The sequence below is a fragment of the Gavialis gangeticus genome, unplaced genomic scaffold, assembly GCF_001723915.1.
Source record: "Gavialis gangeticus isolate Ggan-Ray unplaced genomic scaffold, GavGan_comp1, whole genome shotgun sequence".
Classification (NCBI taxonomy): Eukaryota; Metazoa; Chordata; order Crocodylia; family Gavialidae; genus Gavialis; species Gavialis gangeticus.
The window spans coordinates 98,283,880-98,309,033 of record NW_017729032.1 but is presented as its reverse complement, the minus strand read 5'-3'; the positions used below and the strand labels follow the sequence as shown (position 1 = coordinate 98,309,033).

The 25,154-nt window shown below is 37.4% G+C and overlaps 1 protein-coding gene across 1 annotated transcript in view; it reads left to right on the top strand.

Annotated features, from left to right (window-relative positions):
• MYCBP2 (MYC binding protein 2, E3 ubiquitin protein ligase) overlaps window positions 1-25,154 on the top strand; it is a 336,755-nt gene that overhangs the window by 257,717 nt on the left and 53,884 nt on the right. Inside the window, exons 58-72 of the mRNA XM_019523825.1 lie at window positions 2,270-3,913; window positions 4,323-4,492; window positions 5,758-6,002; window positions 6,978-7,145; window positions 8,033-8,190; window positions 8,645-8,844; window positions 11,788-11,937; window positions 16,530-16,690; window positions 18,145-18,301; window positions 19,082-19,306; window positions 20,357-20,422; window positions 21,838-22,077; window positions 22,809-22,907; window positions 23,831-23,911; window positions 24,753-25,019. Of these exons, the coding sequence (XP_019379370.1) occupies window positions 2,270-3,913; window positions 4,323-4,492; window positions 5,758-6,002; window positions 6,978-7,145; window positions 8,033-8,190; window positions 8,645-8,844; window positions 11,788-11,937; window positions 16,530-16,690; window positions 18,145-18,301; window positions 19,082-19,306; window positions 20,357-20,422; window positions 21,838-22,077; window positions 22,809-22,907; window positions 23,831-23,911; window positions 24,753-25,019 (4,031 nt within the window). The remainder of the gene's footprint in view (window positions 1-2,269; window positions 3,914-4,322; window positions 4,493-5,757; window positions 6,003-6,977; window positions 7,146-8,032; window positions 8,191-8,644; window positions 8,845-11,787; window positions 11,938-16,529; window positions 16,691-18,144; window positions 18,302-19,081; window positions 19,307-20,356; window positions 20,423-21,837; window positions 22,078-22,808; window positions 22,908-23,830; window positions 23,912-24,752; window positions 25,020-25,154) is intronic.

Below are 25,154 nucleotides of genomic sequence, written 5' to 3'. Positions count from 1 at the left end.
TTGGGACAGTAGTATCCCCTTACAGAGCTGGCCTTAAGCAAAATGGTGCCCTGGGTGAACTTGTTTTGGTGCCCCCTGGCACCCGCCCCAAGTCAGCGGCACTGCTGCAGGCAGAGGCAGGCGGGCAGGAGTATAGGGTACAATCCAGGAGGGAGGTGGAGCAACATAGTGCGCCAGGCAGGTGGGTGGGCAGGCACCACTGCTGAGCAGTGGCGGGGGGCAGGAGGCAGGCTAAGCTAGGCACCGCTTCTCCTGCTTGAGGGGTATCAGGCACGGGGGAGAGCACTGATGTGAACACAGACTTCTTACGTGTGCATGTGTGTGGCATCCCCCTGACCACAGCACCCCTAAGGCCAGCTCTTTCCCCTTATATCTAATAGTCTAGTACTTAATGCCCTTGCCCAAGCTGTGATAGACCTGAGTTCAATTGCTGCCTAAAGATATACCAAAGCGAGTCTCCTTCAATTTATCCTATTAGATCTGTTTTCTTTTGTTATGTCGTACCCAATTATTCAAAGAACAAAACAGCTGGTAGTTAAAACACTTACCTGGGAGATGAAATGTGGATTCCAGTCCCTGTATGCAAAGCAGAATTGCTTCAGCAAAAAAGTGTCAGTGCCCTGTGCCAGAATATCCTTGAGTGTGACGGTGAGATAAGTGGGAGGTAAGCAGTGTGGACTCAATCCCTCAGAGAGGAAGAGGGAAGGAATACCAGCTCTCCCACATCCTAGGTAGTTGCTCCAGTCATTGGGTTGAATAAGAGGTAGACATCACCATCACTCTACTGAAAGAAAAATAATTCCAGCCCATACAAGTCAACAAATTCAACAAACTACTGTATTTGCAAAAACAATTGGACTATTTGTGATCTTTTTATTTCACATAGGTCATTCAGGTCAGAAAAACTAATATTTTATCAGTAAGCAGCCTAATCTGCACACTGTACTGGAACACACACTTAACTTGAATTCCTGAGAAATCACTGAAATCAGTTGAATTAATTGAGTGAAGATTTGCAGCATATACCTACTAAGGGATAGGCTTGGTACATTTATTAATTTGTGATTAAATGGTAGTTTGCCAGTACTATTTCACTATTTTGAAATTACATGCCTTTAATTTTATAAATATCATGTAGTAGTAAAAACTAAATTTATCCTTTCATGGGAAATAATATGGAGACCCATTGTTTTGTTTTTTTTCTTGTGAGTTATACTGTTCAGCCATGTATACTTTATACAATTTCTTTGTATAGTTCTAGTTGTTCTACCAGCTAGCTGATTGTCAATGAATGAGTTTATGTAGAACAAATTGTTCTGCATCAAAAAGAGTTACCGTATTTTGTGGTGTATAAGTCAAGTCCTGAAGCCCAATTTTTAACTCTTAAAGTTCAACCTTAACTTATACACCGTATCAATACTTTTGACCACCACCTCAACCCTGGCCAAACCCTGGCCTGGTCCCAACCAGATCTTCTTCACCTACTGACAGCGTCCCTGTCACTGGAGGCCATGGGGACCAGGCCTAATCTGAGTGTGGCCTGTGGACCTTGCTCTCACTGGGAACTCCGCTTGGCCAGGCACAGAGCCCGTCCCCATCCCCTGTGAGCAGCGTTGCCTGGGCCCCATGCCGGCCAAGCAGTGAGCCTGAACCTATCCCCTGCAAGCAGTGCCAGGCTCTGTGAACATTTAATTTTTAATACTCAAATTCTTGCATAGTATAAAACAATGACAGCTTTCTCTGAGTGTCTCAGACTGTGACCATTATTTTGGCATATGCGTGCAAGCTTTTTATCCCAGTTTTACTTGTGTATTTTTAGTTATTTTTCTCTACATGGAGATGTTGTTTTCTGCTTTAAAATCATAGGTATAAAGGTAATAGTAAATACAAACACTCAGACTGTTGTAATACATTTTATTCTAGCTTCCAAATAAGCAGGTGTTTGTTTTTTTCCCCCTTGCTGGTGGCCAGTGAAAATAGTGAACTCAAATTCACCAGATTTTTAATTTCTAGGTAACTTCACAAGTAGAGCACTTTCTATAAATATGTTCTGGTATGTGCTTTTAGGTGTGCATATTCATTTCTATATTTGTGGACCCATTGAAAAATCCAATCAAAAAAAAGCCTCTTGAGCACTGTTGCCAGTTGAATATTAGCAGAAGCACCTGGTTGAGTTACATGTTTGTGTTGAACACTGTATATTTCTACATATATTTTAAGGATACTGTGGATGTAATGTAATAATTTAATTATAAAATGTACCACACAGGTGACAGAATGAATTTCACAGCTGCTGCTAGACCAGTTTCTCCAGCAGGGAAAACGGATATTTCATCAAAACACAGGGCTGAGAGCAGGTCACCCAAGCCCGACATGCGTGTGAACAGAGCTATTGCTGATCAGAAGAAACCAAGGAGTACAGAAGGTTTATCTGCCAGTGAATCTCTTATGCTGAAGTCAGATGCTGCAAAGTTGAGATCCGATTCTCACAGTAGATCATTATCTCCAAACCATAACACTTTGCAAACATTAAAGTCTGATGGGAGGACAACTTCTGGTCTTAGAGCTGAATCACCAGGGCCAGGAACCCGGTCATCATCTCCGAAGACAAAGACACTTACAGCAGGTAGACCTGGTGCTAGTTCTCCCCGATCGTCATCTCCGCAAGATAAGGCACTAGCTCAGAAAACTTCAGCTCCTGTTAAAACAAAGCTTGATCCTCCTCGGGAACGATCCAAATCAGACTCTTACACTCTAGATCCAGACACGCTTCGCAAGAAGAAAGTACCACTAACAGAGCCCTTACGTGGAAGATCCACTTCACCCAAACCAAAAATTATTTCAAAAGATGTAAAACCTGTGACTGAAACTGAAAATAGAGCTCCTTCGCCTCATGTTGTACAAGAAAATCTTCACAGTGAAGTTGTTGAAGTTTGTACTTCAAGCACTTTAAAGACCAATAGCATCACTGATAGCACATGCGAAGATAACTCTGAATTCAAAAGTTTAGATGATAGTTCTAATAAAGTTCATTTCAGCATAGGAAAAGCACCACTAAAAGATGAACAGGATATGAGAGCTTCTCCAAAAGTAAGCCGCAAGTGTGCTGGTAGGCACACAAGACCAAAGAAGGAAAAATCTGGTTTTCTTTTCAAAGGAGATGCATCCAAACCTATAGAGCCAGCCAAGCAAGCTATGTCACCTTCTGTTGCTGAATGCGCTAGAGCTGTCTTTGCTGCCTTCCTGTGGCACGAAGGAATAGTCCATGATGCTATGGCTTGTTCATCTTTTTTGAAATTTAATCCAGATCTTTCTAAAGAGCATGCCCCTATCAGAAGCAGTCTGAATCAACAACCTACAGAGGAAAAAGAAACAAAGTTGAAAAATAGGCATTCATTGGAAATATCATCTGCTCTTAATATGTTTAACATTTCACCTCATGGACCAGACATATCTAAAATGGGCAGCATCAACAAAAACAAAGTCCTCTCTATGCTAAAGGAACCACCTCTCCATGAGAAATGTGAAGATGGAAAAATGGAAACTACCTCTTTTGAAACATCCAGTCATCACCCTATGAAATCTAAGTCTCCTCTTCCCTTAACACTGCAGCACTTGGTAGCCTTTTGGGAAGACATTTCTTTAGCAACTATCAAAGCAGCTTCCCAGAACATGATTTTTCCAAGCCCTGGTTCCTGTGCTGTGTTAAAGAAAAAAGAAAGTGACAAAGATAATAAGAAAACCAAAAAGGAAAAAAAGAAAAAAGAAAAGGTTGAGGCTAGGCCAAGGGGAAATCTTTTTGGCGAGATGGCTCAGCTTGCAGTGGGAGGACCTGAGAAAGATACTATCTGTGAGCTGTGCGGTGAATCCCATCCATATCCAGTGACTTATCACATGAGACAGGCTCATCCAGGTAAAACTAGCTTTCTTTCCATAACCAAATTCTTGCTCAGAATATAAGACTAAAAGCAAGTTAGAACTTCTTAGCTGTACTATGAATTATTTGAAACATTTAAAGAATTAGAGCCTTGATTTAAGCACATCACTAAATCATATTTGCCTGTATGCCTTAAAGTTACTCATGGGCTTAAATAGCTTGTTAAATGGTTTTAAAAGGTCATTATAACGAACAGATTTTAAGAAATACAAATTTGTGAAGTCTTGGACATCATTTCTTTGCTCTCAGCTTATTGAATTACAAGAAAATCAAAGGGGGGTAGGAAATTGGGAAAGCAAAATGACTTCAGCTTGTTTTACAGATGAGAATTAATCTTCAGTTCTGAAAAACCTTTTGTGTCTGTCTTTTTTTTCATTATTTCAAGGTTGTGGCCGATACGCAGGTGGCCAAGGTTACAATAGTATCGGACACTTCTGTGGAGGATGGGCTGGTAATTGTGGTGATGGTGGTATTGGAGGAAGTACTTGGTATCTGGTTTGTGATAGATGCAGAGAAAAATATCTCCGTGAAAAGCAAGCAGCAGCGAGAGAGAAGGTACTTTTATCCTTTTCTTTTCCTCCCACTTTATTAATATTGTAATTCAGGTGTGCTTTGGTAATAATTTAAGCTATAAACTAGTGATTTTAGAATTTCAGAGAAATATTATACTCCCTTATATTAGCAATATAAAGTACTGTAGATAGAAAGTTTGATTAGCAATTCTGGTTTTGTAATTCAGATATAATTCATTACCAGAAAAAAAGCCATTGTAGCATTTTCTCAAATAAAGTCTGCACATTTTTCCCAAAAAAATCAGCCCCTCCGTCTCCTCCAACAGCCCTACACCCCAAAAAAAAAAAAAATTGGGGTTAATTTATTAAGTAGTAAAGCTGATTTTCTACCCAGGATAGAAGCACTCTGCTTCACAATGTTTGCCATTTGTTGTATTGCTACTTAGGCAGCTGAGGGAGTCAGTTCATGTAATGGCTCATTGTTCTTCACTCCAGAAGTGTTAACAAAAGGCTCTGCTTTTTAATGGGCTTGATGTTCTCCTAATCAAGCTAACTTTTCTTAGTGCAATTTTGTGGCCTGGTAACTGTTACTGGTCTTTCTTCTCATATTTTACAGCATTGGAGACGCGTTAGTTCTTTCAAAATCATAGAACCACCTACATCTTCAGCAGCATCTAGGGTTTCAGGTTCAGTTAAGCAGGAAAGAGAGCAAGAGTCAGCTGAAGATTAGGCTGTGTCCCTCCTCTGTACGGCCACAACTCTGCAAAAATGTTTTCTTCATTCTGCCTTTCAGAAATAAGGTGTATATTATATTTCAGGGGATGTTGTATCTAAGAAGATGTAGTACATAGGTGTTATAAATCCCTTATACATTTTCAATAAAAGTTACAGATATTCAGATTCAAATTTATAAATAAGCTCTTAGCTTATTCTAACACAACTTTCTTTTCTTTTCAGAGGCTTACTTGCTCTATTTAGAGCAGTTTTTCTTGACAACAGTATAAAACAAAGACCTGTCAAATACTAAATGTTTGTTTCAGAGCACAGACCTATTAGTGTCTTGGTGAAAAGTTACAAGAAATTTCTTGAATACAGGCCAAACAGTGTTGGCTTAATTTTGTTTTCAGGAAGAGATGAACTATTTTTTTTCCTAAACTTTCCCCAAAAAATTAACCTGAAGCAAACATCGAGCATGGAAAACTTCAGCCTAAATTGTTGATTTAATAAAGTTACCATGGTATCATAATTACAAGCATTAGACCATGGTCATTAATACCAGCATTGCCAACACTTATTATTTTCTCCCAGGTTAAACAATCCAGGAGAAAGCCAATGCAAGTTAAAACTCCTCGTGCCTTGCCAACAATGGAAGCTCATCAAGTGATTAAAGCCAATGCACTGTTCCTGCTGTCTTTGAGCAGTGCTGCTGAGCCCAGTATCCTGTGCTATCATCCTGCGAAACCTTTCCAATCTCAGCTTCCCAGTGTCAAAGAAGGAATTTCTGAAGACTTTCCCATCAAAATGCCGTGTCTCTATCTACAGACTTTAGCAAGGTAATGAAAGCCACTCTTAATGTTGATTCAGACATCTGCTATTTATAAGGTTTGAATAACAATTATGTGCAAAACTAAAATTTATATATAAAATTATACTGCTCTGAGAATGACTTCTCATGATTCTTCTCTTGAGTTTCCATGCTTTTGTTGTCATGCATGCCTAGATTGGAGTTGTGTAAAAGATCAGACATATATTTCTGAGCTGCCTGAACTAACTTTTGGATACTGTATATGTAATTTTAAAGCTAAAGCTCCAGGCATACATGAACTCTGAGAGAGAACTCTGTAAATTAGATTCTCAGTTTTGCCTTCAGCCTGTCCTAGTTCCTTTGCTAATGCTGTGATGGGATGGGAGAGAGGAAATGGGAATGATCTTATGGGAACCATTTTCTTCTATTTTCAAGTAGATTTAACTTGAATATGTAATGTTCATGAGTTCCAAAATGGGTCAGGATGAAAACTGGCCTACATCTTGAGAAGCTGTGTTACTGTTTGAAAAAATAAACTGTTTTCCATACACACAGATTATTATTTACCTTGCTTTTTTAGAATCACACTGCAGTTTGTATTCTGTTCCTGCCTAAAGGTCCCAACTAGTTTGTACCTAAATGGACTAAGTGAGGGTTCTGCAACTGGGGGTCCATGGGTTGCATGCAGCTAGCAAGGAGTTAATGTGTGGTCCCTGGGCTCTCACTTGGTTACCACTCCCCCAGCATGGCTATAGTTGCAATAGCAGCCAAAGTTTTCAGGCTCCCCTTTTCTTCTGGCTACCACTTCCTGTGTTCATGCCAGGGGCAAGGCAGGGCAGGGCAGCAGCCTGGGAAGCTGTGGGTGTGTCCAGAGCCACACGCCCTAAGTGAATAAACCTGTTGAATAATAGTGGCTGCTGGCTAGTTGAACTAAGAAGAATTTGGTTCCATAAAATTATTAAGGTTAGCATTGATTTTGATTTAAATATCTAATTTATTGCAGGCATCATCATGAAAACTTTGTTGGTTATCAGGATGACAACCTATTTCAGGATGAGATGAGATATCTGCGTTCAACTTCAGTACCTGCACCATACATATCAGTCACTCCAGATGCAAGTCCTAATGTCTTTGAGGAGCCAGAGAGTAACATGAAATCTATGCCACCAAGGTAGTTCCCTATAGTGTTAAATATCAGTTGGCTATAATAGTAGCATAGCACTGATTTGAGACTAGACCCTTTAATTCTTCAGTAGAAGAAAACCCCATGCTTCCATAATCTCTTGGACTTCAACATTGAAAAAGTCATCCAAAAAACTGTGGGAGTATACATACTTTAACAGATCTGTATGCTTCTTTCACACCTAAGACCACCACCTTTTGGCTTTCAGTGACCAGTCTGGTCTAGTTTAGAGGACTTTACTATCTTCTCAAAATTGAAGCCAATCTGCAAGTTTTTTTAAGGCTGCTGGCCACAAATAACTGAAGTGATATAACTCAAAAATCTAGCCATGTTTTGGTTAATATTTTTTTAGATACCTCTAGATCCACAATTTTTATGGATTTCTGTCCTGTAGTGAGCTGTGTTAGAAAGCAAACATATGGGTCTTCCATTTCAAGTTTTAACCTTGAAGCAAGTCTTGTGGGGGAGCAGTATTTCCCTTTTTAACCCTCATACTGTTGAAGTAAAAGTTGTCTGGTAACTCCTAAGGAAGGTCCAAGTCCTAGTGAAGTCCTAAAGACATCACTAGTTACATATTTTAATATAATAACATGCATATGTGAATGTATACATTGAAAAAGCTTGCAAAAAGATTCCTTGGCCAGCGCTAACATATTTATTAAGACTGCATATGGCGGATTTTCATGCATCAGTGGTACTGTCATTAACCAAATATGTGCTGTTTTCTTGAATATTTATGTAAATTTTCTTGTTATTTCTCATGTAAAAGATTAGGGGTTTTGTTTAAATAATAGTGTTGTAATTGAGCATGTTGTTGAAGAATTACATTGTTGTTGAAATCCTTTTTGACCTCACTCATATCTTTTCCTTTGTAGTTTGGAGACCAGTCCGATAACAGATACAGATCTGGCAAAGCGCACAGTCTTTCAGAGATCATACTCAGTTGTTGCATCAGAATATGACAAACAACACTCAATTTTACCTGCTCGGGTGAAGGCCATTCCTAGGAGAAGAGTCAACAGTGGAGATGCAGGTAAGAGTACAGATATCTTTTTAACACCAGAAACATATTCATACTGTGATAAAATATCTTTTTAATTATTAGTAAGTTTTATAATTCACCACTGAAACTCTAGACTTTTTGATAGTTTTTATATACTTATATCCTAATAATAGTTGGTCTTCCATTTATCACATTTAACTTCAGACAAATAACCAAAATATAAAGAACAGCCCGGAAATTATTGAACTGCTGAAATATATTCTGGGGACTCTTCTTCTTGGTTTTAAAATCTTAAGTAACATTTCAAAAAGTTTTAGGGTCATCTTCTCTGAAGAGAACTATCACCTTTTCATTTCAGGTTTTAGTACATTTATTTTGTAGAACAGTTAACAAAACATTTTATAGTGTTTTACATTTTTATAGTTACAGTAAAAACAATTACACTAAGTATCTAATGTTATACATATTTTCTGTCTTTAAATAGAAGTGGGGTCCTCTCTCCTGAGACATCCATCTCCGGAACTTTCTCGGTTAATCTCTGCTCACAGTTCTCTTTCTAAAGGAGAGAGAAATTTCCAGTGGCCAGTATTGGCATTTGTAATCCAACACCATGATCTCGAAGGACTTGAAATAGCAATGAAACAAGCCTTACGGAAATCTGCTTGCCGTGTCTTTGCTATGGAGGTAATAATGGACCTGGGAATAATAAAAATGATGCATTAGTAATTTGTCCTCTCATTCAAAACAGTTATTTATATAGAATTAAATACTAATACAAAAAGAAGGTAAGCCCTTTCACTAATCCCAAACTGTAACTCCCAGAGAAATTTAAAACTAATCCCATTAGTAAGCTTACTGAATCAAAAATAAAATAGGCCATCTTTATAAACTAAGTTAACTTTTCTATATTATGTAGATAAGCATACATTAAAAAGGTATCATTAGGGTTGCAAAATTAAGCAAGATATTTCCTCATTCCACTGGTGTCCTCAGGTCTAATTTACTGCACAGTATTAAAACCCCATTCTGAAGAGTTACTGCTTTCCCCATAGACTTCCATGGTGTTCATCACTAAAGTATGTGAGCGTTTCACAAACATTATTGAACTATTTTCAAAGCATCTGTGCATTATCCCCATTTTAGAAAGAGTGAATGAAGGCCTAGAAAGAGTCCTCTAGTTTTGGGTACCTAGTTAGACATGCCTGGACCTGACTTTTCAGAGCATGTAACGTTATAAACCACTGTCTGCATATAACCTCTTAACTTCAGTTGCAGCTTTGAGTGCTTGTTACATCCGTGACTTGGACACCAGGATCTTAAATGGACATCCGTGAAATGACAGGCATGCAAATAGTAGTATGTGAAAAGTCTGCTTTAAGCAGCTTGCTTAGCATCACAAAGGAAGGAATAGTGTCATGTTCTGTAGGGCAGCATTGCCTTGCCCTTAATCTTACTTAACCTTTCTCTTCCTGCTTTCCCTTGCCTTAGTTCACATACTTTTTCCATCTTCAGCAACATATGAAGTGAATCTGAGAGACTACTATCTCTTTCACTACAACATATTTATTTGTACCCATAACATCACCCACCTGTGCACTGGGTGAGGCAGGGGTCCTGTAAAGGAATAGCATATGATCACGTAATTGAGCTGTATCATAACGCATACAGACAAGGGTGTCAAATCAAGGTTGTATGGGCTACCTGTAATTTTAGTATTTCCTGGATTTTGAACACTTGACTCTGCATGCTTAAGGTTCCATCAATTTATTTTTCTGAGTACTGAAATAGTATACTGAAAAAACAAATTGACATGTATGTTCATCAGCAAGATGGGAAATCTTATTTTGTGGTACAGACCTCTGCCACTTGAGCTAGCAGAAAAACTGATAGCAGAAGTAGGCTGTTACCCTGCATGTAGACCAGATTGGAATACCTTGGCTTTTTGGCTTTCTATATACATGTTGATCCTACTTCCAATTTCCTTTCCCATTCCCAGTCTGGTTTCTTACCAGGCTAGTCCTAGCTTCCTCCACCCCTGGCCCATGCCTGCTCTGTTTCCCCTCCCATCTGTTTTCCTCATCTTCATTGCCTCCCAGTATCCCTGCACTTTTCATTCAACCTCATAGGTCCTCGCCCCTGGTGTCCCAAGCATCCAGCCAGCCCCAGTTCTTCCTTTGTGCCTTTTGTTAGATCTAGCTTCCTTGCACTCCACTTATTCTTTGCTCTGATGGTTCCTGTTTGTATCTAGCTCCTTATTAATCTCAGTGCCTCTTCACATTCCCCATCGCCCCCTCTAGCTCTCCATCTTCCAATTCCTAGTCTTTGCCATTGTGTCAACCTCTATTTCCAGTTTTCAGCTTCCAGGTTTCCCTGCACATTGCTATAAATCTTGCCCTTGTCATCCTGTATTTCAATCTGGTGGCTTTCTCCTGGGTGCCATTGAGGACACAAAACAGGATACCTACTCTCAGTTCATGCCTAACATGATTCCAGCCCAGAACATCCATAAATAGCAAAAGGCCAGCACCAGTCCTTTTGTCCTGGATGGGAGGGTACACAGTGTTTTATAGCATGCAAGACATCACTGAAAAAGGATAAATTTCTGCAGAAAAGTTTTCAAGTAAATTTGATTTAAATTAGACTCAGATTTCATTTCAATTATGTTTTTACTTAGCTTTAGTGTACAAAACATTTGAATTTTAGACTTCCTTTTTCAGGGGAAAAAATTGTCCTATACATCCCAAAAAATGGAATGCTTAGTTGTTTTGTGGGATGTTATGTTTTCCATCCTGTCACTCATAGGAGTTTTATGTGACTTGAGCATGCTCTATGAGATCAGCATGTGTGGCCTGGACAGCACTAAGCTGTGAGAGGTTTGATAAGGCTCAGTGAGGATAGAATCTTTAACTAAGGTCTAGCAAGTCTAAGCATTTATAAGATGAGATTTTTTTTTTCCAAGGCTTTTGTAACAAGGCAAAATTTAGGGAGGCATTTTGCATGGCAGGCAAAAAGGCCCATTGTTACCTAAAAGCCCCTATATAGCTAAATTTCAGTGTCTAGCTACAAAGGATGGGAGCACTTGAGCTTTCCAAAGAAAAAGTCACCAGAATTTTTGTATACAATATATTTTCACTAGGCTAGTTTCTGGAAGTGATTGAACCTTTTTTACTATATCTTCTTCCCAAAAAAATGCTTAGCCTTGGTTAACACCAAGCAAGGAAAGTTCAGCCTAAATGGTTATAATTTGGGAATGTTAAAATGACTGAAAACAGAATGTTCATAATGGAAAGTATCAGGCAACTCTAATAAGAGGTGGCCCTTTCTATTATAGTCTTTGAATATACATAAGAGAACTGTTTTCATCATTCTTCACATTACATGAAAAACTATGTTAGCATGTTTCTAGATTAGTGTGCTGTTTTCCCTGTAATATATTTGTATCATTCTAAGAAATGGTTTCTGGCTGAAAATAAATACTGCTTTTGTAATGGTCTTTACAGCAGTGTTTGTGATTAATTTACCAAAAATATCTCTGAATCTTGCATGAATTATTAAAATTAATCTAATTAATCCACACCTCCAGCTTTCTCTAACAAATATATAATTCTATACCTAAATTTGTTTTAGGCTTTTAACTGGCTCCTCTGTAACGTCATTCAAACAACTTCTCTTCATGATATTTTATGGCATTTTGTGGCTTCCCTGACTCCTGCCCCTGTAGAACCTGAGGAAGAGGAAGATGAGGAGAACAAAGCAAATAAAGAAAATGCAGAACAAGTATGTGAGACTTCAGCATTCCTTTCCTAAATATAGTATCTCATAGAAATTGCCTATGGTTGTGCAACACTTCCAGAAATACCTTCAGAAAGTCTAAAAGCAAAAGTTTATCCTTTATGTGGCTTTTAAAGTGAAACCATCTTAACTGTGGAATAGGAAATTCTAGGCCCTACTTTTTTCTAAGATTTTATGTACAGTATTTATCAGCTTTTTTGTTTACTTTTTTGATCATTGCTCTTAAATGTAATGTGCTTTTTATTACCGCCAAATTAATTCTGTTCTGCTCATTCATTCCAATCTTAGTGTAAAAATAACATTGACTTAATAAAAAAATACAGTTGAATGCTTAGCCTCACCTGCATTAAATTTTATGTAGCTCACTTAGCTGTTGCATGTACAGCTACTTGTGTTGTTTGTTATAAGATTGTCAAGTAAAAGCTTTATAGAATTTTGGGAATCTGAACAGAATGCCACCTTAAAATTATTCATAAATCAGTTTTCACCAGAATGCTGAGATTTCTCATTGAGTGCTGCTTCTGTCCAGGCTTCCTCGCTCTCAGCTGTTTCAGAGCTTGAGACATTTGAAAGCACTATGAAATGTGTCACAATGAGGAAAGTATGTTGTTCACCTTGACACACATGCCTCATTGTTCCTTTTCCAAAATAGAATCATTTCTGCTCAACATGGTGCAGTGAAGATTACCTTCTGGTAGGAACTTGAGTTGAAATAATTGCAGTTTGAGAGAGATTTATTTCAGAAAGAGATAAATATCTGAAAAACAGATGGAAACTATTATGTTACCTCTAGAACAGTGGTAACTGGTCTTTTTAACAAAAAGAGGCAGCCTTGCAATATTCTCCCTGACTATGTGACCAGGATGGGAAATTTGATGGTAGGTAAGTTATTGGCAGAGGTTTTTTTCCCTTTATGTTGTTAAATGTGGCCTAGGTGGGGTTTTTTACAAAACTCATTTGACCTCATCTTGGGTCCTGACATGCATTTGAATAATTTCTTCTCTTTAATCGCTATTTTAGTGTATGTTTTCATAGTAACAGATCTAAGTCCATCATGGAAAGATTAGCATATATTTATATTACCTGACTGAATGACTCTGACATTTTCTCTAGAGTTATGAATTTGCTGGTACGCTTGAAATATTCAGGTGCACATTAGCTTCTTTTAATGTATGTAAAAAAGCCCAGTAGATCCATGGAAGGGCTAGGATGTGGAAGACATAGGTTCAGTGGCTTTTTTGACCTGAGAGGGTTCAAGCCTATATTTTTTACCTCCCAGAAGAATGCCCTTAGCACTAGGCTGCTGTTGGGAGCACTCTTCCTTCCTGTTAAAGATTGAATTCTGTTTTTAAGAGGGCATGGCCTGGACCTGATCCAGCCATGCATGGGGAAAGGCGGTGCGGGAATTTGTTAGCAAGGGCTGTATTAACAGTCTTTGTTCCCCCACCACCAAGTTTTCTGACCAGTGGGGAGCCCCACAGGCCAGATGCCATGGGCTGGAGTTTGAGCACCCCTGATCTTGACAGCTTCAGTGGTGAAAACTTAAGTGTTTTTGTACTTAGGCCATTAGATGAGGGTTTTGAAGATTTTGCTTTGCACTTACCTAAATACTGTTCAACTCCCCCTCTAGATGCTTTAGCCATTTTGGGCCTTTATGCTTTAGAGAGTCAGCAGGCATAATTCTGTAATTCAGAGTAAATTAAATTTTGCATTTTAAAACAGGGATTCAACCACTTTCTTAAATTTATTTTCTCTGTCCACCAAAGTAAAGCACTTGTGCCTCCGATGAGAGAGACCTCCTGTTTTTGAGGAGATGAAATAAAGGGTGGGGGGACTTCTGGAGTTTTGGGCACATAGAGCATGAACAGAGGCTAATGTTTAGCTTGCCCTCCTTTTCCTACTCGGGCCAAAGTTACAGTTGTGACCCTGTGAAATGTCAGTAGTTCTTGACTGCTTTGCCAAAAGCTGAAACTGTAGCTGCTGCTGAAGACTGGACTCCACGGGCAGATCTAGTATTTTGAAAAGAGCTAAATACAGTTTGCAGGGCTGTGAAATAGAAGACAGACCAGGAGTAGCTAGCAGGCAGCACAGTTGCTGAAGAAAAGTAACTTGATTAATGGAATATCAAGGCCATTAAAAAGGAGAGCTGTGGAGTGAAAAGTAGTTATCAGGAATTGGGTAGATTATAACAAGCCATGAATTAAATTGACTCCTTTAGTCTGCCTAAATAGAAGAGGCATTGCTGCTGCAGTGTAGTTGGTTTTAAACTTTGGGTGGAGCAGGAATCAAAGGGCTGTTGACTGTACCTGCCTCCCTGCTCCTGCTGGATTCTGTCCCTACCTCTCTGCAGCTGCTGGAGAGACAAGAAGGAAAAAACCTAATTTACAGTGTCTCTGTACATCTGTTTTAGGCAGAGAATCCACTTCCTCTGCTTAAGACATGCACTCCAGTTTTGGAAGGCTAATTATTATTTTGGGAAGGGTGCATGTAGTATGCAAATCAATAGAGTGATTTTAAAGTAATCCTTTAAAAAACTGAGTTCTAACATTAAGCGTTTTCTATTACTTAACCTTATCAGATTAATTAGACATTCAGAACCTCCCAGATATTTTAAAAAGTTATTGAAATACTATGCACTGGGTACTTCTGCTCTTAGAAATTAAAACAAACTTTTTTTTAATCAGTATTTTCTGATATTCTTAGCAGGGTTTTTTACTAGCAGAGACTGATGTATGTATTACCTTCCAGGGAGAATTCCATAAACAACTGTCCTATTTCAAAATGGTTATCATTTCTAGTTTCTGTGAATGGAATTGAAGTCCTAGGCTGACCTCAGGTGGCTATTTTATGAAACCTCCCATTTTTATCAATGGAAGTAATGACATTTAACTATACTAGACATAGTGCTGTTGTGAACAATAGCAAAACTCTTTAAGAAATGCTTCTGATAATGCAAGAATCAAAACAAAACAGTATTTTATAAAGCATCTTTGTATACTTCTATAACTGATTTTCATAGGGCTTTTGCCACTACAGCTGTTGGGAATAGGGGCATGGGGGGGAGCAATCTCAGTCCTAAACAATATAATTTTACTGGCAACTTGAAAATTCAGATTAGGCTCTGTGTTCCTTTCCAAATCCTGGCTTCACAAGAAGTCACTGTCTTCCCACCTTTGTACTCATGGGGAACAATTGGAGTTGGCGATCATTTAAGAGGGCAACAATCCGTGACCTGATTTCCATTGAGAATAATTGAAAATGGTGGTCATTTTGAAATTAGCTGTTTTTATGGGTTTCTCAGAGAACAAACTGTGCATCAGTCTCTACTGGCAAATATGAACAATGGCAAAAAAGGTAATTTCTTTTTTTTCCATTTTCTAAAGCTGCGTTTTGTACTAAGTACTAACAGGGTGGCAAGGAAGAAATGGAAAAGTGCCTCTAGAGAGGAATGTGGGTGAAAGAGTGAAGGTGATACTACATGCATGCAGGAAAATGGAGAGGCTGGTTGAGTGGTAGCAAATTGAGGCATAGGAGGAGGTGGGATGTGGAAAATAAGGGTGTGAGGTGATGGGGGTATTGTGTTCATGGGGTTGTGAACAGCTGCAAGGGGGAAGGACAAGTTGGAAGCAGGTGTATATTCTAGTTCATCTGTGCTGTTCGGGTAAAACAAAGCAGCTATAAAGCCTACTTAACTGATTTAAGTTCTGATTGCTTTTTCTGCTTCAGACTGACATAAAATGTAGTGATGAAAGGAATCAAAACTTGTGAAAGATGTAATACCTTTTATTAGAATAACTAGATATTTGCAAACAAATTATTGTATTTATCTGCAAGCTTTCAGGCACACTCACCCTTCATTAGGTATAGGAGAGAGCAGGGATTGTAAAAGTTCTCCTAGGTAGAAATGAAAATTCATATTTCACAGGAGAGCTGAAGGTGTGGTAAAATCTCCTGCTTGGAAAGGTTCATTTTGTCCAAGTTAGGCACAGAAAAGAGTTGAAACGGTCTTTTTACCACAAAGTTGTCTGGTGGTGAGCTGGTAGAGGCATATTTTCTTCAGGTTATGATGTTTCATATTTCACAGAAGAGTGGAAAGATGGAAAGCTCCGCTGGATAGGAGTTTAAGTGATGAGGTATCTGTGTTCCTGTGCTCTGCAAGATGCAAATTCACTCAAACAATGGCAGGAGCCTGGTGTTAGCAATACAGATGGTAAAATGCTTCCTACTTGTAAAATTATGAACTTTTCATCGAAAAAAATGTAGTGATGAATGCACTCATGAAAGTTTTTAATTTTAAGAAATGATCTGTGGTCACTATTTTATATCTGTCACATCATTAGAATTATCATATTGAGTTTCTTTAAATATTCACATACGACATTTTTAATTGAAAAATCTTGGAAATTCTATGGTAAAAGGCATATCAAGATTTACATCAAGAATCATATTTCAGGAACGTCGCAGTTATGCCCAAACCAAATATTGCAAGCAACTTTATCTGCAACAATGCAATGGTCTATTTTCATGAAAGCATCTTTTTTTAAAATAGTCGTAATACATTTTCCTTTCTATCTTAGGAGAAAGATACAAGAGTATGTGAGCATCCACTGTCAGATATAGTGATTGCTGGTGAAGCAGCTCATCCATTGCCCCATACTTTCCATCGTTTGCTTCAGACAATCTCTGATCTTATGATGTCTCTTCCTAGTGGTAGTGCATTACAGCAAATGGCCTTAAGGTAAGTACAAAAACGGGTGAGCGAGAAATGTGAAAGGCTCAAAATACATCAGCATGTTTTATTAGTTAATTTTATTAGAAGATTCTCAGTGTGTTTTAGAAGTCTGAAATACTTGAATACGCTACTTTAAAGATTAAAAGTAAGATTCCACATATAGTCACATATATGGATGCAACCTTTCCCTGCAAAATTAGCTTTCCAGATTTGGGGTATATGTCTTAGGCAGGGAAGCTGATTTTCTGTCCAGAATAGCAGCAGTGTCATTTCTATTCAGACAGCTCTGAGGTAGCCAAGTAACATCATGGCTTATTAGAATCTACTTCATTCCTGCTAAATACTCTTCACTCAACAGGTGTTTTAGTGGTCTTGTTTTTCTACTAATCAAGCTATACTTCCATCAGCACTTCGGCTGATGAAGAATTTGCCAGTTAGCTATTCCTGGTCTCTCTCTTTCTCTACAATTTTACAGCCTTCAGATTGTGAAATTTACACTTGTTTTTAGTTCTTTTCAAAATCGTAGATGTGCCCAGAGTCCAGTCATCAGCAGCAGCTACAGTTTGTTCTTTTGGCAGAACAGCAAAGATCTTCTGGTAATTCAGCTATGAAAGGGTTAAAACTATAGCTTTTTGACTAGGTACAGACATTCAAAAAGCCCAAAGCAGAAATCCATTTAAGTTCTGCTATTTTCTGTAAGCAGTGTACTTTAGATCAGTAGCAAACAAAGCACATGTTCAACCTTTGGTGGGGAGAAGAGGCCAATCTTAGACCAGGTTCCACCATTTTTAAGCCAGTGTACGTATGCTGAACTTCCATTCTGTTATAGGTATAGATCAGTTTTGTGTGCCAGCCTTCCATTCTGTTATGGGTAAAGACTGGTTTCCTAGTCGCTTATACTGGTAAAAATGTCATGTCTGCACCTGGGCTTTGTCTGAGCAGGAAAAGGAGCAAGCTGAAGATTAGGCTCTATCCTTACTGAATGTGGCCATAGCACTAAAAGAAACAATTTTCTTCTTTCTGCCTTCCCAAAAATAGTGTGTTGTATTGGGGAGCATGTGAAAATAAAACAATATTTTTTTCCTTTTCCATTCTATACTACATGCATCACTTTAACATTAGAATAGTATGGAAAAATTCTTTAACATATCTAATACAGCTGAATATAAAAACTTTCTGTATTCACTTTCTCATTACTGTCATCACCATAAAGGAATATGTTGAATTATTATTATTATTGAATGCCACTCTTATAAAAAAATAACTTTCACAGGCTTTTAACTTCTGCAATGCTAAGGGATGTTACTTCCTGATTTTTCTCAAAATAATAGACAATATAATTATGATCCTGAGTCTCAAGATGTTTTATAAAGCTATTTAACATAAAATTACTGTTGCTGGCAAGAGTATTTTGAAATTCAAAATACACTTAGTAATATTACTTCTAATTTGTGTTTCAGATGCTGGAGCCTCAAATTCAAGCAATCTGACCACCAGTTCCTACATCAGAGCAATGTCTTTCATCACATTAACAACATTTTGTCCAAATCTGATGATGGTGATAGTGAGGAGAGCTTTAGTATTAGTATACAGTCTGGTTTCGAAGCCATGAATCAAGTAAGTCTTACATCACTAAATAGCAAAAGTAGAAGTTCAGTCTAAAACAGATAAGCTCCACTTCTAATCAAACTGCAGCTTTCCAGTTCTTACTCATCAAATATTTTATTAAATACGTATTTATGAAAGTACTGAAAATATAAAAATGTTGTTTAAAAATATTTTATTTGCATGTATAGATGCCTTCATTTTCCAGTCCTCTCTTCCTGATATTTAGATTAAGGTATTTTGATGTTGACATCCAACTATCCCTTAAACTAAGTCCACATTCCTATCTAAAGTTTGGAATACTGGCCATCACTCTTTTCTGTCATAGTTTTAGAGGGGCATGGAGGAGAACCTTTCTAATTCAAATTTAAATTCTTTCAAAAAAAATTTCTAAAATTAATATTCTTCTCAGTGTTGCTGCTACTTATTTCTGTCCTTGCAACACCTTTCTTACTCCTTTTGTTTTTTTGAAGGCACATATTGCTACTTTTTTAATGAGCATCTCTAAAACAAGAGAAGAGAATTGAGTAACAGAAAAGAAATCTTGCATTATTTCTGATTTTTTAATACACTGTAGCTACTGACTTTAATTTTCATGTACTTTGCTTCATTGCTGTAACTCAGTCAACTAGGAGCTGTAATTAGGTGATTCAGCATCATTGCACATGTTTCTTCGTTTAATTTAGAGAGTTTATTCCTATTAGTCCTGTAAAAATGAAATAGGTGTGTAAGATGTTTGTTTTTATTTGAACTACTTTTCTAAGATACTTTAAATCTTGTTTATTTTTACAGGAGTTGTGTATAGTAGTTTGTCTGAAAGATCTAACCAGCATTGTTGATATCAAAACATCAAGCCGACCTGCAATGATTGGCAGTTTGACAGATGGGTCTACAGAAACCTTCTGGGAGTCAGGAGATGAAGATAAAAACAAAACTAAAAACATTACAATTAATTGTGTAAAAGGAATCAATGCTCGTTATGTATGTGTTCATGTAGACAACTCCCGAGATCTTGGGGTAAGAGGAAATACAAGTTTGCCTATGTTAAAACTTATGGTACTCTGTATTCTTCAGCCACAGATGATTTCCCCATTTTCTTGTTGAATTTGATTCAGCATTCTGAACCTTGTTTTTAACATTCTGAACCTTATTTTTAAAAATTTTCTAATCCTCATGGATTAGAAAAGCTTCTTAACATAAGCGTGATGGAAATTGATTCACTGGAACTTGCAGGCTATACAAAGCATGAAAGGAAAATTGAAGGTGCCCATTGCTTTATTCTAAGTGGTATATTAACTGTGAAACATAATCATGAAAATGTAAATGTTCACAGAGTTGTTCCTCTGCTAATCATTGCGTAGAAATATATAATTGAAGAGCTTATTCCACAGTCCTAAATTGTTCCCCGTGCCTCCAAGTACCACAGAGACTTCCATATATACTTCCCCTTTGTCCTGCCACCAGAATTTCTTTATTTCCTTCTAACAGCTTCTGAGATGCAATAGTACATTGACTGTAAAACACAGACTGTTCAAATGCTGGGGAAGTATAAAATATTTTGAATTTAATATAAAACTAAATAACAAGGAATGCTGATCCTGTTTGTTAGAAGGTAAGGCTTTTAATTAAACCTGAAGCTGCAAAGTAGGTCCAGTATACTCAGAATTTAACAGCTTTGTAGTGGGCTCTTACATGAAGTATATGTAGCTATACTGCTAGATCTGTAAGTCTGCAGCATTTCACATCTATATAGCCACCTCAGTTTGATGAAATGAGAGAATTTTCAGTTCATTATCCATAGTTTTCAATATAAAAAAACTTTTCATTTTTTGTATGTATGTTTCTTGTTTGTATTTTTTTTATGTAACAAGACCTTTATGCTTCCTTGAATAGTATTTTGTCTTTTAAGGCATGAAATATACAGCTTCATTAATTTCATGTAGGCACACACACCCTCCTCTGTCTAAATGGATAATCACATAATTTTAATATGGAAGAAGTTACCATGCTGCTACTTGGCTTCATAATGAAGTTATTTGTCTTTTTTGTTTTGCTTGTCTCTTGCAGAACAAAGTGACTTCAATGACTTTCCTCACTGGTAAGGTGGTAGAAGATCTTTGCAGAATAAAGCAGGTAAATAATTTTATCTGTTGCTTCATGTAAAAATATCATGCCTTGACACAATGTTAATAATCTGGTGCCTGCTTAGACAAAGCCTGTTTGAGGGAGTAGTTTACAGTTGTTCCTATAAAGGCACCTCTAGGCATACAAGTAAAGAAGTGATAAGATGTATGTGTGATCCACACAATAGCTCCTCCTGCCATGCAATATGTGCATGGCAGGCGGCATGATGGTGGGATCCATCACCAGATCTTTTCACACCTTATTGGTGTATAGGGAATCTAGGATCACAATCCCAGGCTCCCCCTGCACCAGCTCCCACTGTGTGGATAGGAGACTTGTCAGCTGAGGAGACTTTGATCCAGGGTCTCCCAGCTTACAGGTTGCAGGATCAGTTAGGAATATGTAAAGAAATTTGCTGTTGACACAACATTGGGATATATTAATAACAAGAAGGAGAAGTCTTGTAGTGTAAAGGAAGAATGGTATGACCTTGAAAGCTGCATTAATAGAAATGGAAATGAATTAAATCATCCACCTAAGGACTAGTAACAATTTCTACTATAAACTAGCAGAAATGGTCAGTTGAACACAAAAAAAGAGAAATACTATTTATTGTTGGGAGAGGAGAGGAGAGGAGACGAGGTGTATGAGGCAAATATGGAACTTGCATCTTTGATGCATCCTTGAAAAGGACGTTGTAGGGTCACATTTGCATCAGATAGATATGCCTAATAAATGAAGGTAGTATTAATGCTGTTTTAGAAAGCACTGGTGAAACCTCATTTGGAATGCTGTCTACTAATCTGGTCACCCACGTTCAAGAAAAAATAATTCAAGCAAAAACAGGTGCAGTGAAGGGCTGCTAAGATGTTTAGGGAAAATTGGAGGCTGAAAGAACTTGTTTATTATGACCAACAGAATGAAGGGTAGGATTTCTCTGTATAAATATATCATGGAGTAAGCAACAAGGAGGAAAAAGAGTGATTTAAGCAACAAGACAGTGTTAGTACAAGAACAAATAAGTATAGCCTTGCCACCAGGAAATTTAAGACTGGAATATAGGAGGAGGTTTCTAACTATCAGAGTAGTGAGGTTCTAGATAGCCTTCCAGCAGTTGTGGAAACAAAAGTAAAAAGCTAGTTTTAAGACTGAGTTTTGATCAGTTTATGAAAGATGCCACATGATGAGGTTTGTGCATTAGGTTAAACCAGTGATTCTCAAACCAAGGTGCTGCAGTCTTAAGTTGCAAAGGTTGGTGGTTGTTGTAATAGGAGTTATCTTATTGTTTCACGTGGACTGTTGGCTATCACTTGCTTGTTTTTAACAGTGAATGCTGGCTGTTTTTTAGCAGTAACCCACCAGGTGCATTTGACTCTCTTAGCTTTATTTTGTTACAGAATTAAATCTTTGTTCCCATTCGCCAGGTTGACTTGGATTCGAGACACATCGGTTGGGTAACAAGTGAACTTCCTGGTGGAGATAATCACATCATTAAAATCGAATTGAAGGGTCCGGAGAACACACTAAGAGTCCGACAAGTGAAAGTTCTGGGATGGAAAGATGGTGAAAGCATTAAAATCGCAGGCCAAATCTCTGCAAGTGTAGCTCAGCAAAGAAACTGTGAATCTGAGACGCTACGAGTATTCCGACTTATTACATCCCAGGTGGGACATTGTACTTAATCACATCACTAACCAACAGTTCATATGAAAACTACTAAGATTTGGTGACATAATCCTTTTAAAAGAGAGAGATCTATGTTTTCCCCTTTTTGTCTGGTGATGGTCAAATGGTAAGTAGCTCTGCCAGAAAAGAAGTTAAAGGAAAATTGCAGTGGTTAAAATAACTGGTGAAGTAAAACTATTTCTGGCACTTTTTGTTGTAAAATTACATACAAATGTGTCATTTGGTTAGCTTTTCCCATCTTTCTCTGATTATACCAAGGATTCATACTGCTTTCTGGTACCTTCCCATGGTTTTACATCTTGCTTCTCATTGTCACTCTCCTTGTGTTCTCCCTACTAACTCTTTAGCATCCTTTGATATTTTTAAAGTCTGATTCACTTCTTTCCCCTAACTTCTGCTTGCTTTGTCATCTAAGATTGTAAGCTCATTTAGGCAGGAATTGTCTATTATTTTAATAATGTGCCTGACTTAAAGACCCTAATCAGAATCTAGACCCAGTTACATATTAATTGAAAAAAAATTAGGTATTTTGAATTGCCTTCGTGTTTTGAGGTAATAGGTGTCATTACAGAAAAAAAAAGATTAGACCCAGCAGACTGGCAGACTCTAAAGAGTAACTACATAAACTTCTCTAACGTATTATCAACAAAAATTGTCCACCCAGGCCTATTTTGACCTGCGTAAATTTAATCTTTGTGATTTCTGACAGGTGTTTGGAAAACTCATCTCTGGAGATGCTGAGCCAACCCCAGAACAAGAAGAAAAAGCACTGTTGTCTTCCCCAGAAGGAGAAGAAAAAGTACACAATGTATTTATTTGTATTCTATAATTATTATATACTGAAAAAGTTATCCAAGATGTTTTTCAGCAGTTATTTTATCTACATCATCATGCATCTTTTTTCCATAGATAGGCTTCACACCAAAGCAATAATATCCTACTGTCCATACCTGTTTTTAAAAGATGTTTTTTATCATTTTCATTTTTATTAATAGACAAATCAGAACTATAAGCATTTCATGGAGGAGTCATTATGGGAATGACTCTTTTGGGAAGCCACGGTGAGAAACCAATTGAGATAAATGGCTTCAGTTTCCGGCAGGATCAGTTCATTATATTTCACAAGTCTAATTAGGTTGATGAGTCTTTGAAAGAGAGAAGAATTCAACGCTAATGTTGGAAAGTAATCAAGATTTTTAAAGAGAATAATATTGAATTATCATACAATGATTAATTATCCAGTCCTGATAGTTATAGTGAATCTTGAAAGAGATGTCTGAGTTTTGTTTCAAGTTACATGTTATAAAATGCAGAATATTTAATCTGATTGAGATTGTTCCCTAGGAAGATGCATTTAATTTTAAATGTACCAGCACTGGAAAATTAATTAGTATGAATTCACTTAATCTAAATAGATCATTCGCTTTAGCATGAGGGTGGAAAGCTGAATTCATCAGAACGGATCTTGGAAGACTGATTTTTATTTGCTTGAGTTTGCTGGCTAAATACTGGAATATTTGTACTCTAAACTTTATCCCTTGCATGTATATTAAGAAAAAAGTATAAACATGCTTTACATGTCTCAGTTTATCTTATACAAATACATTACAACAAAATCTGCACACTTTTAGTATAAAATAGGCTTATATTCCATCTCTCATCTCTGTTTCTACAGCACTTCAGAAATTATTTAAAAATCTTTATCTAATGGTATTTATGTTTTTTCTAAAGGCAACATCAGATGCAGACCTGAAAGAACACATGGTGGGGATCATATTCAGCAGAAGCAAATTGACAAATTTACAAAAGCAGGTTTGTTTTCTGCAAAGTTCCTATGGTATTCAAGTGTTTACCTTATGTTGTCATTTTGCTCTTTTTCTAGGAAATACAAAAGTGATTTGACATGTTGTTTGACAGGGTTGCTGTAGTCAAGGTTTTGTTTTCTTATAAAACATATTTACGTATGTGTTAACTGGATTTAACATTTATGAATTTTCATGTAAAATAATATTTAAATGAATTACAAGTAGTGCTAATTAGTGTTTATTGTATCAGTGTTTCATACGAGACGGCTGCAAAGTTTAAATCCTTGTACATGTACACACATACACACTCACTCACTCTTTGGTGTCAGGGAGGGTCCTTTTTTTTTAACCCTCCTTGACACCAAACCTTGTTTGGGTTTTGTAGATCATAGATAACAATCATCAGGAAATTGAGGGTCTGGACTCTGAAATTATTTCTGCTTACAAAATTCACGATGGTTTGGATCTGAGGTTTTAGATCCAAACACATAGAGGCCTAGGCAAATGAAATACAACATTTTTTAGTAGTTTCATTAGTATATAATGCATGTAATTCTGCTAAAAGTTAGATCACCATGTGCTGGGTGTTATAAGATATATATGATCTATTTTTAAAGATATGTAATTGTATGCCTTATCCCTGATTTTCATTAAATTGAAGCACCTTAAGTTTGGCGCTCACACTAAACCTTTGTCCTTTATTTGTATATATGTTGGGGAATAATATTTAAAAAATCAGCTAAATTGCCTGTGCTTATTTGACACAATCTTAAAGGTGTTAAGTGTTTTAAAACATAAAAAAAGATTACATGTTAATACATTATTATGTGTGGCTTCTACTTGATTAGGTGTGTGCTCACATAGTCCAGGCAATCCGAATGGAAGCAACCCGTGTGCGTGAGGAGTGGGAGCATGCCATCTCTAGCAAGGAGAATGCCAACTCTCAGCCTAATGATGAAGATGCATCCTCTGATGCTTACTGCTTTGAGCTACTGTCCATGGTTTTAGCACTGAGCGGTTCTAATGTAGGTCGTCAGTACCTGGCTCAGCAGCTGACTCTGCTTCAGGATCTCTTCTCACTCCTACATACTGCCTCTCCCAGGGTACAAAGGCAGGTGAGTGTAACTGCTCTTTATTTGTTGCAGTGCTTATCACAAAAGCCTTCTACTAGAGGTTTAGTTCATCCTAGGTTTGGTGGTATAGAATGTGTATGAACTGATTTTTTTTTTTTTTTTTTTTTTTTTTTTTTT